General features: G+C 48.9%; 1 protein-coding gene and 1 long non-coding RNA gene across 3 annotated transcripts in view; one reads left to right on the top strand and one right to left on the bottom strand.

The window, feature by feature from the left end:
- Positions 1-5,030: 5,030 nt before the first annotated feature.
- On the top strand, positions 5,031-8,086 carry LOC310832410. Its single transcript, XR_014558271.1, has 2 exons — positions 5,031-5,348; positions 6,116-8,086. It is a non-coding gene; the product is annotated as an uncharacterized lncRNA (long non-coding RNA).
- The window catches only part of LOC310832326 (alpha-1,2-mannosyltransferase ALG9-like), a 32,301-nt gene continuing 27,835 nt past the window's right edge, over positions 7,600-12,065 (bottom strand). For both annotated transcript variants that reach the window (XM_083714018.1, XM_083714016.1), the window contains 2 exons: positions 11,483-11,613; positions 7,600-8,619 (listed from right to left, as the gene is read on the bottom strand). In XM_083714018.1, the coding sequence (XP_083570144.1) occupies positions 8,496-8,619; positions 11,483-11,613 (255 nt within the window). In that variant the 3' untranslated portion in view covers positions 7,600-8,495. The remainder of the gene's footprint in view (positions 8,620-11,482; positions 11,614-12,065) is intronic.

Genomic DNA, 12,065 nt, shown 5'->3' with positions numbered 1-12,065 from the left:
TGACCTAGTTGCTGTCTCTTGGCCTCAATGTTGCATCTGTAAAATGGGAATATATGACCTCTCTTTCACATTGCTGTTGTGATTGCAAAGACAATAAGCACCTTACAACTACTAAAACGTTTTACCCAGTGGCATAGCGTGGGTTGTCAGCACCTGGGGCAAGGCAAGTAGTTTGCACCCCCTAACCCATGGATTTGCGCCCCCTAACCTGTGGATTTGCGCCCCCTAACCCTAACCCCCAGATATTGCACCCAGTGTGGCTGGCCCCCCCTGCACCCCCCACGCTACGCCACTGGTTTTACCTCAAGTGAGCCTCTTTGGATCGGCAGAGGGGTTTGAGTTCAAGACCAGTGAATGGCCAGGAAGTGTTTTGTGACTTGCCGATTGAGGTGGGTTATTTATTGACACTTGCCTTTCTTTCTCTCTCTCTCTCTTCCAGTGAGCCTCAAGCTCTGAGGGGTCCGCACAGCCGACACTCCTTGCCAGAGCAAGCCTGACATCAGCAGTTGCCAAGGAAACGGGTTTATTATTATATTTATTATTATCAAAACCACGTTCTTTGGAAATTTAACGAAGTGCCCATCCGTCATTCCCTTTCTTGCCACTGTGGGGGCTGGTATCTTGGACAACACCTGGCTGGCATCCTAACCCCTCCAAACAACAACATAACATGTTTGTCCTTAGAGTCAGTGGCTGCCTCTGCAGGCTTGCTGTGAGCAAAGGGAGGGGCGGCATTTGGCATATTGAGTAAGTAGGCTTCCGCCTTGGCTGTCCCTGGTGAATGGGTAGGGGCAGCCATGTCACCTGTCACTGAATCGTAGAAAGGTAGAGTCAACTACCTGGAGGAGCATCCTTTCAGACTGGAAGGACAATGCAGGCTTTCTCCCGGGTAAGTGGGATTACAATGGCAGACTAAACTTTCCGAGTCAAAACAGCCTTATAGCCAGCTTTATCTAGAAACAAATACTGGATCCATTAATCCATTAATAGCATTAAGTCATTTCAAGCATGTTGGAAACCCGATATATTTCTGTTCTCACCCTTCCGTTTGGGCGTTCCAAGGCTGTTGCTATTTTTGTGTGGGTTTCCATCACAAACTGGCCAAATCCCGGCTGTACAATTACTGTTGATGGTTGATGATCAGACTTTTACCGTAAGGGAAGTGACTGGGAAACATCCGTGAAAGTGCAGGCCGACCCTTGCTTTGACGCAACCTCATCTAATCTCCCCACAAATTGGGATGAGTACTCAGCCAGCAAGTTGTTCAGAAGCATCCTAGGATTCCCACTGTCTTACCACATAAATTTGGGGTATGGGTCTGCCCAGTAGTACTTGGATTAAAAAAAAAAAAACCAGCCTGCAAAGCAATTTACACGCACTTTGTGGTAAGAGGTTGTCTGTAGGATTCAGCCACTGTGTTTTTTTGTGACTTGACTCCTGGACTTGATGAATGCAGACCCTCATTTTCTGAAGGCCTTTTGTACATTACGTGTGTCCGACACATATATTCCTCTCTGTGCCAGTATGCTTTTATTTTCTCTTTCTTGTTTTCCAAAGGGCTTATATAATTGTTTGATTTTTCAAATCAGAACCCTGTGGGAACTGCAGCTGCTTAGAAAATGCAAGCACCTCTGCTAACAACGGTTCTCATAATAACCTTCCCTTTTATACCAAAATTCCCAGGGATGCTTTGGAAGCCAGTATCCTTCCAAGTCATCTTAGTGTTGTAAGCTTTCAGGGATCCACCTCTACAAAGCAAGGAATTATGTGGATATTGGGGGGGGGGGGGGTTCTTCGTACCACCAGTTACAAAATATTATGATCATTCCTGTCTCTGCGTGTTCTCCGGCTCTCGGCCTGCAATTCTTGCCTCATGCCCCCGATGCACTTCAAAGCCCACTGGCTCCTGTTCCTGCCTCTCTTTTATCAGCTATTTATTTATCCTTGTTCCAGTTCAAAGTCCAAAACCTTCCAGTCTTGTTTTGTTAACATTTTCCCCCCTCAAAAACAAGCGCATTTTTGATAAACAGCCAGCAGGGCTGGGCTGAGCGTTCTCTTTGTGGTGGTACCAAGGGGAATTTATTCTGGCACTGCGAGGATCCCATCACAGTTGCTCATGAGGAGCAGCAAAGGTTGAGCAGCAACCCTTCCCCCTATTTGTTCCCTACTTAACATGCATGCCAGACCTCTTTATTACTTGCTGTGTTTTGAAAAACAGGGGTCAGATAAATGGCAAGCCCTTATTGGGGAGCACAGTATGATCCCCAAACAGCCCACTTCTTCACATTATTAAAAAACGAAACGATAAGTGAGTCTGGTATTCTTGATGCCACAAATAAACTATTAAAGGTATAATAAAACACCAAGTGCCGTTCAGTGAAATTAGCAACCGAAAGCCTCTGCCTCAAGAAATTTCCAAACGTTTGGCAGTCAGGGAAGTAGACATGGGCAAATACCCTTATACCAATTTGCGCCAGGAATAAGGGATTTTATGCAAGGGGCTCCCCTCATAAAGGGACATTTGAGCAATGGTTTAAAGGAAGGAAAGGTGGTGGCCCCCTGGCAGAGCATCAGAGAGGCAAGGAAGGGGCCACCGCTGCTTTTGCTTCTCCCCAATTCAATCCCTGGGATGCAGCTGGCGCTGTGGGTTAAACCACAGAGCCTAGGGCTTGCCGATCAGAAGGTCGGCGGTTCGAATCCCCACAACAGGGTGAGCTCCTGTTGCTCGGTCCCACCTCCTGCCAACCTAGCAGTTCGAAAGCACGTCAAAGTGCAAGTAGATAAATAGGTACCGCTCCGGCGGGAAGGTAAACGGCGTTTTCATGCGCTGCTCTGGTTCGCCAGAAGCGGCTTAGTCATGCTGCACACGTCCCGGAAGCTGTACGCTGGCTCCCTCGGCCAGTAAAGCGAGATGAGCACCGCAACCCCAGAGTCGGCCACGACTGGACCTATTGGTCAGGGGTCCCTTTACCCTTTACCTTTAATTCAATCCCTGGTGTCACCTGGTAGGGCTGGGAATGCCCCATCTGAAACCTTGGAGAGCCACTGCCAGTCAGTGCTGGTGAGGCTGAGCTAGATTCATCTCTGGTCTGGCTTGGTAAATGGCAGCTTCCTGCGTCTTAAGGGCCATATATCTCAGCAATGGGGGATTTGCTTGCCCACAGAAGGCCCCGCTTTCAAATCCCAGCAACTCCTGTTAGGACTGGGGAAACCTCCAGTCCAAAACTCTGTGGAGAGCTGCTGCCAGCCAGTGCAGGCAATGCTGAGCTGGAGGGACCGATTCTCTGACTCGGCATATATAAGGCAGCTTCCTCCCTTTGTCATTTATGTGAGAGAGCAGGCGAGTTGCACGCTGCGAGCTGTTTCCAGCTGGCAACTGCTGCAGCCCCGAGCCCAGCGCGAACTCATTCTTTCAGTCAACAGCGAGGCTTCGCAACAGCAGGGGGATTAATGCAAAGAGGCAGCTTGCTCGGCTCCCTCCGTGCTTCACCCACCAGCTCATCGCCCCCATAAAGAGGGAGGGGAGGTCGTCACTGGAAAGTCAACGTTAGTGCTTCAGACAGAGAGAGGTAGCCGGACAGGGTGACCTGTGGACAGAGAACAGGGTTGTCTGTTTTTCTCCTGCAGAGTGAGCGGGCCGAAGTTGTCACAGTGCGCTCTTGGATGCGAATCCAGAGGGAAACAAGAGCTCTTCTGAATGCAGATTGAGGCAGCAACTGGGAGGCAGCCAAAACCAACGCCAAGGCCTCAGGCTCCCTGGAGAAAGGGTCGCTGCATTCCTGGCGGCTGCCTGGTCACAAGGCGAGCCTGATGGTGACGCAACGCTGTCTGTTTACTGCCAGGAGCGAGCCCAGGAAAGAGCCTGCCCTGAGCAGACCCTTGCGGTGCCAAGGCGAACTGAGGTCAAGGCTCCTCCTTCTGGAAGCCAGGCAGGGGGTGACGAAAGACCCTGCTAAGGAGGCAAGGCCTCTCAAGTGCGGTGAAGGTGGATTTGGTGGGAAGTGAAGGGGGATTTCCCCCCTTTATTCCAATGGCCTAGTGTGTTTTGAGCATGGGCTGTTTTCCAAAGGGGACAAGTGCTGGCTGGTTCTCAGGACCGGCCCGAGAACTTCTGCTACCTGAGAGGGGGAAGGACAAATTGCATATTTCACGCCTGTAGGGTGGAAGGCAGGGAGACCAACAGTAGGTGGCGCCAGAGCCAATGAAAGTGGAGCCACCCTGAGCTCTTGTAGGTTGAAGGCAGACAGGTTGCTGGGGCAGTGCCCCCTTTTCCCCTAATGCAGCAGCCTCCACTGCTCACAACCCCTTCCATGCACAGACTGGCAGGTGGCTTTTCAATGTTGACAACGTCCTCTGCTGTACCTGAAGGCAGGATGAAGAGCACCTGTCACACCTCATGGTCCACATAGCTCTGTCCTCCAGTACCACCACCACTCCCCTTCCCTTCCCTTCCCTTCCCTTCCCACTCCACCCCACATTTGCTTCCTTCCTCTACCCAATATTAGGGCTGGCCTTTCTAGATCCCCAGCTCCAGATTACTTCTGTCCTCTGGTGAGCCCAATGAGGGGAGGGACGGGATGGGAGTGATTTGACCTCTGCAAATCAACAGACATAGTGGCTCTTGGAAAGTGTCAGGCAGTGGGGTTAAGGGGAAAGGATTATCCATAGATAACACATTTTTCAGCAGCTTTGAGATTTTATCGCGTGTTATTTTGCTGCCTTCGCCTTTTCTTCTTTGAGATTAAGGAATCCACAGGGCGAGCCTCTGGATCCAATGCTTTCTCTGGATGAATTCGTTTTCTATGCAGTTGGGAGTGTTTCCCCACAAGGGACATTAAAACCTGGACACATACCCTTGGCCTCAGGTGGTATATGCAACCCAGCAAAAGCTTCCCCATTGATTTTATAGCACCAGCCTGAAGATGACGAGTGAGACCTCGTCGAAACGTCGCCTAGACACCCCAACTTTTACACGGGAAGACACCCGAGGACACCAAAACCTGCATTCCTGTACCCGTGAAAATCTACGAAAGCATATATATATATATATATATATATATATATATATATATATATATAGTGGTCTGAAGAGGGTGACTCTTTGGTAAGTTATCTTGATCCTTTTTTGAGAGATTGAAAAGTTGTATTGCAAGGAGAGAGAACATTATCCTGCAACCATAGAACAGCAGAGGGTAGGTATTTTGGGGGAGGCAACAGCTCTGCTGGAGCAGTATGCTTGCACCACAAGCTTATGCCTGCCATGCTGACTCACAAGCTTAGTGGGCACAATAGATTGTAACTGGTGTGTGAACTGCTGTAGAGACAACCTGGAACCTCCTCAGAATTTGGTGCTGGTCCAGAAACCCCACCCTGCTTGTGTTCCAGGGTCTGTCAGTTCGATTAGTAATCCAGATGCAGCTGCTTTGTTGTTATGCTTGATAATGTTAGGCAGCCCCGAGGGAATGCACAATGTTTCACCCATTAGGCTGAATACACCCTGTTGTAAAACACACTTCTGATTCTCTTAGTAAGACCCCATTCGAACAGCCCTGCAGTGACCAGGTTTCTCTCACTGAGAAAAAGGTGTTGAAAATTTGGTCATAGATCATTGGTCGAGCCTCTGCCTTGAATGCAGAAGGCCCTGGTTCAGTCCCTCCCAACTCTAGGTAGGGTCAGGAGAGAACCAGTTCTGGTTGATGCCCACTGAGACCATTAAGGTAGAAACAAAGCTAACAGGCAGCACAGCCAGAGCCAAGGGCAGGTAGAGACATCTCTTGATTGGTTGCAAGTAAATAAAGTAGGCCGGTGCAGACTAGCTGAGGTCAGAGCTTGGTAAGGCTGTGCCCTGTTAGCCCTCACAGAGTAGCCTCCACTAGAGGTCACCCTGCCTGAAACCCTCAAGAACTGCTGCTAGTCAGTGTAGACAATGCTAAACTAGATGGGTCAATGGCAGCTTCATATCAGTGGACCAGGGTCACTAGCAGGAAGGAAATACTGGTTCCAGGTCTTAGCTGCAAAAGGATTCATTGGTCATTAATGTGATCGCTCAGAAGTCGGGGAGGGGGGAGTACCCAAGCTTTAATTGAAGCATGCAAAGTCAGCTTTTTACTGCAAGTTCCTGGTAGTGACAAATATTAAAACTCGGGCAACAACAAAGTTCTGTACTGGATGTCAAAGGTTAGTTGAGCTGCAGAAGAGGAATTCCTAAGAAGCAAAGAGCCTCTTATTTTCTCTGGCCAGCATCCCCTAGTTGAGAACTGTGGCAAAAAATAACTGATCTTTATGAGCAGATCTTGCATTGAGGCAGCAGTTTCCTAATCTAATAATAGGCCCCGAGCTTGTTGATGGCATGATTCATGCTGCATTGCATAAACCAGCTGGAAGGGTCGCTCCAGTCTCCAGAACATCAGCTCGAGACATCGTGACTAACAAAACTCCCAGCTGCTCTCTGCCTTTTTGTACATAGCAAGGCACACGTGAGCCTCTTCTTTGCCCTACTGAGCAAATGGGGACGGAGGCCACGCATGCACGGTTGCACCAATGTGCAAAAGCTCTTGTGGTGAGGACGATATGCCTTCATGCAGCCTGCTTTGTGTAGCAAGATATTCCTAGCTGTTAAGAAGGGTTGAATTTTTTTTGCCTTTTGCAAAGCTGTTACAAGGCACAGGAGAGCACAGTTTCGGGGTGTGGGCAGGAGAGAAGCCAGTGCTGTTTAGAAGGACTAAAATGGCAATCAGCAAGTACAGTGTTTAAATGGGACCAGCACTCTCCTATTTCTTCTCTAAAGTATGTTAAAAGGGGGGAAAATCACCAGATTCTGAATCAGGCCACACTGGAGATCCCAGGCAGCCTCTGCTGTTTCCAAATAGGGACCAACTCAGCTGTGGCTGGAGAGGCTAGCAGCTCTCCTTAAGTGTGTTTCTGACACAACCCTTTCTCTTCTCCTCTTCACAGCTTTGCCCAGCCACATCTCCTGCTCTTCCTGTGAGGATGATGCGCCGGTTTTCCAGATTCACAACCTCTGTGTGTTGTTCCAGTGTTGGGGTGGAGATGTTCATTCAATCCCACTTCTGGCCACCCTGGTGGCAATGAATCTTTAGCCTGCAGCCCTGTTCCCATGTGAAATATTTAGTAACGTTATATTTTGTGGAAAAACTTAGCGGCTGCATTTTCTTCCTTACAATTCAAGTGAACAAGGTAAAGTGACCAAAACCAACTCATTTGCTTCTGGGACTGGCTTCCTCAAACATTTCTTCAGAATAACATGTTTTGTGATTTTTTTTTTAACATGCATAAGTTTAGGGTGAAAAATCATCTGCTGCCTCCCACTTCTTCAGGGGCCCCGGCTAGATGCATTAGCTGTACATGGTGAAGGATAGTCTCATTGGATGCTTAAAATGTCAGCTCTAGCCTCAGAAGGGAGACCTTGGCCTTCCCGTCATGAAATAAATCACCTGTTGCTCCCACATGTCGTCAGCACTTTTCTCATCTACTTTTGAGGCTGTGGATGATGCAGTTAGACTGGAGCTTTGGGTGCATGAAAGACAGAGAGAGACCAACACACGCACTTTCCTTCCACACCTAAAACTGCATTTGGGGGGGGATACAAGCCTAATATTTAATCACTAATGACACAGTTTCATAGTACATACAATGCAGACTGAATGAGAAGCCACTGTATTTCACAGCGACAGGTGTGCAGTGAGGAGGAGAGCTCCCTTCCACACTTTAGTAAATTTGGAAACATATTAAGCCAGACATTTCACAAAGAAGCTAGAATGTAGAGGTGGGGAAAGGAAACTTAAAACAAAAAAAACACCCTACACAAACCCATGTTTTGGCAGCAGCTGACAAGACAGACAATGGAGGTTTTTAAAATAAAAACCCACTCACGCACAAGTCAATGTTTCACTAAATTATGTAATTAACAGAGTCACAGTTCTCGAAAGTGCAAGTTATTTCTGCTCCATCTGAGTCAAGGAGGGCCTTTTCCCCTGAAGACCCACCAGGGAGCGTTGTGCATTCCTGCTGGTGAGGCTGTTTTCTCTCTCCAAAAGGCCTCTTAAAACACACACATACACCCCCCTCCCAAAATAAAAACTTCCCTCCGGGGTTGGCGAGATGTTCTGTGGTGGAGGGGAAATACTGAAAGACCCACAGCAGCCCCAGGCTACCTCTCAGCCAGAAACTTGGTAAACGTTCGCACAAACCAAGATTTTTGCTCCTGTTGACTCCTCAGCAAGATGATGCCTTGCTCATACTTTCCAGGAGTTTCTGAAAGCGAAGCAGAGCCTCCAAACAATGGCAGATCAGGTGGTCAGTAATATTGCAGCACAGCCAGCCAAAAAAGGGAAACCTTCCCAAGCATTTCCCTACCCACCCACCACAGCCACTGCCACTCTTACAAAAAATGGGAGTGGGCAGGTGGGATTGAGACACCTGAAGAAGAAGCCAGCATCTTCGGCCGGTTCTCGTTGGATCCCCAGAGGCTCGAGCTAGCCTCCAGCTTTCTTCCTGGCTTGCTTGAAGCGCCGAGGCTTCAGGATGGTATAGTTCATGTACGTTGTGTGCTGGTGGGACAGGAAGGGGATGTAGAAGGCCCGAAAGAACTTTGAGGACCTGGAAAGCCAAGGAAGCTTTTGAAAATAAAATGTATGACACACACATTGCTAGCTATTAATAGCAAACTTGGTGGTGGGAAGGCACCAAAACAGGCCTACCCACAGAGAAAGTGAGGGTTTCTAAGACTCCCTAGATGTGCAGGGGAAAATTAGAACATCAAGGGCAGTTGAACATCACTTATAGAGGAAAGAGGAACAAAAAAGAATTTGACAGGGAGGGCTGGCCTGCTTAAAGCCCCTGGTAGCTTATTGTATGCTTGAGGGGGTGGGGAAGTGCTAAGGCAGCTGGTGGGGAATGGGGAGGGTCTCCTTGGTTTAAAAGTGCTGGCACATGCCTTTGCTGCCTCAGCTGGGATCCCTAATCCATCCTGCCCTTTCCTCCCCCAGAACTGGAGCGCTCAGCCAATGCAGAATTAAATGGACCCAGACAAAGCTGTTGCCTGAGTAGCATAATTAGTCGATGGCTCTGAGTGCTCTCTAATTCAATTAGCAGCACCATTTATCAAAGCCAACTGAGAGTTACCACGGCACTGGCTGACGTCAATGGGGGACTCTTTGTGTCCCAGAAGCCTCTGGTTCAGCAAGCATGAATCGAGCAGCCAGGGTCATTCAGTTTCCCAGAGAAGAGGAACAGTAGTTGTGAGAAAGATAAAACGCACTCATCAGGCAGCAGGCGCAGAGTGGCAGCCCAGCGCAGCAGCCCCCACTGGCTCTCCTGTGTTTGTGCACTGGTCCCTCCTACCCCAGCCTCCAAGCCCAAAATGTTACTTGAAAACCCATATCTCAGCTACAGCCCTGCTATATTACTACATTTACACAAATAGTTTCAAGAGCAGAATTGTGGCAGTCTCAGGTACAGAATGCAGCAGGAGCAGCTAAACTTAAGGCCCACCCATGCAGAAATTCCCTGAGAACACTGAGCAGTGGTCATGGTCAGGCCGGTGGTTTTTGATTTACACAGTGCCTGGAGACCACAAAGGGGGGGGGGGGGCAGAGAAACAGACAGTTGTTAGTCCGCATTCTCCCCTTGAGGGTTCAGGAGTTAGGCAGCTGGCTGCGCTGCAGTGGAGGTCAGCCGGGCTGAGAGAGGGGCAGCCAGCCAGAGGTTCGAGTCCGTTTGCAAGCAGCCACGTGACCTCCCCTCTCCCTCCATCTCCTCGGTCAAATTCCAGTCTCTGAAAACAGCCAATAGCTATTAACAGATCCATTCCCCTGCACACACCCGCCACTCTCTCTTTTTGGAACCGCTATGTTTGGATCGACGGAGCAGCTGCCAGATCTAGAGGCTGCCAAAATCCAGCATGCCCCCGGCTCTCACTCTTCCTCCCTCTGAACTAGGAGCAAGCAGTAACCAGCTGTCACTGCTACAGGCAAGTCAACGGAGGGTCTTCCACCAGGTTCCCATAAAAAGGAAGGAGTGGAAAGGGCTCAGGGCTTCAATTCATGCTTGCTGCTTAGAATATTCAGGGATTAAACTTATGCCAGGACTGATCCCCAGTAACTTTTCAGTTTTTAAGCCCCCCGCTTCCCTTTGGAACATATAAAATAATGAAAGTGACACTTCCTCTGAGCGTGTGCAGAACAAACACATCTGACATTTGAGGAAAGGATTTCCCCAAGGTGAGGAGGGCAGACTTAAGGTCAGATATCTTTCTTTTCAGAAACGAAAGCACTGGAGATATAGAAATGCATTGACAGTGAGACAAATATGTTTTGCGAATGAATAAGCCAAACCACAGTGAAAAATACCACTTCATCACACATAGAATTACTGCCAGGCTGCACAAGCTATGGAATATTTAACACCATGTAATTTCTTCAGATTCAGTATTGGCAGAAGTGGCCAAGGATGGAAGCAGCTGCTTCGGATGCTGCCTCTCTGGGTCGCCAGCACAGTCAGCTGAACCTCTTCCTGCCACCACCACACCCCCCCCCCCCCCGAGCTGCCAATTGAGATACTCCAGCAAGCTGGTAACCTATTAACACATCTCCCACTGCCACCTTCCTTGGGGAAATTCTCGCAGAGCTGGCTTCCCATCCACCCACTCATCAAGCTTTTTATTTATTTTTTAAAATAACAATTCTCGATCAGGCTCTTATATTTTAAAATATATAAAGAGAAAAGCGTGGGGAGTGCTGGGGAAGCCAGACAGCTGGTGAACACTTCTGAGGAGCCAGACATGTCGCAGCCATCAACGTGAGGCTGGAGGGGGAAGAGGAAGTGGATTGCATGGGACCCGAAATCCCACCCTCAGTGTCTCATGAGTCTGACAGATCTTTCCTGAAAGGTGAGCCCCCCTGGGACCAGTAGACTTGGGAGCAAAACTTCAGCCAGAACAGTTGCCGAGAGGAAGAGGATGACACAGGGGAAATGCAAATTTAGAAGTGAGGGGATGTGATTAACTTCACACCTCAGTAATCTTTTTAGCAGTCTACAACTCACTTGCAAGGGAAAGGGGGGAAGGTAGGAAGAAGAGTGCTGCTGGCTGCCAACAGTCCTCCCTGCTTGGGGGGGGGGTTCCTTCCTTCTCGACCTCTAGCATGACTCAAACCCCGGGCCAAGTCATCCCAAAAGGAAATTTTATTGAAAATCCACCAGCAGTGCAGGCTGTTGCCATTCCAAACACCATTGTGATAAGGAGTAGACAGAGCAGGTGCAGTTTGCCTGTACAGATTAAGAGTGTGTGCGCGCACACACACACACATGGCTACTGCTCCCTTTTTCAGGCAACGACTTTTCCATCCCTCCCTCCCTCCCCAAAAGATGCAAGTTCCCGAATTGAGTCTTGCAGAGATCCCTAACTAGGCAGAATGCGCCCCCTATAGCCCTCCTTTTCCCCTTGTGCTTTTCAGCATCTTACCTTGAACTATCCAGGAAAGGCTTGTAAGCGATACTGATCCATTCTTCCCTGTTGGCTGCATACCGTGGCTCCCTGGGTGCTTCGGTTGCAGTGTCTAAATCCACCAGGTAGTGGCATTTGGAAATGTCAAACTGGAAGGGAGAGAGGACATTTTGGGTTGGTTCCCATCTCCTACAGGGATGCTGCTCACACAGCATTAGGACTCCTACTCTTTGCAGGGACAACATCTCCTTGCCTGTCTCATCAGTAGAACAACAACAATTGGGATGCCTTTCTGCATTACAGCTGTCTCACATATGCACATTTGGGCCACAGGTTGTACTGTGCATAAGAGTTTATATTTTTAGGACCTGGGTGTGTCTGTTCTGCTTGCACCCTGTGACAACTTGGTGACTGAAGTTACATTTTGTTTTTTTAAAATACTTGAGTGTCCAGGCACTTATCACGGAAACAGCTTTGTCCAAATGCAGTGACGTCCCCCAGCTATGGCCGCTTATGTTTAAACAGGTACGTAGGAATCCCCCACATGCCAAAGAGAAGTTCTGCCCTGAAAGAAATCAAGAGTGCTGTTTCCCGTTGGGCA

The sequence above is a fragment of the Podarcis gaigeae genome (genome assembly GCF_964106915.1).
Source record: "Podarcis gaigeae genome assembly, chromosome: 15".
NCBI lineage: Eukaryota > Metazoa > Chordata > Lepidosauria > Squamata > Lacertidae > Podarcis > Podarcis gaigeae.
Note: the sequence above shows the minus strand (reverse complement) of the source record. Positions and strands in the feature narration are given on the sequence as shown.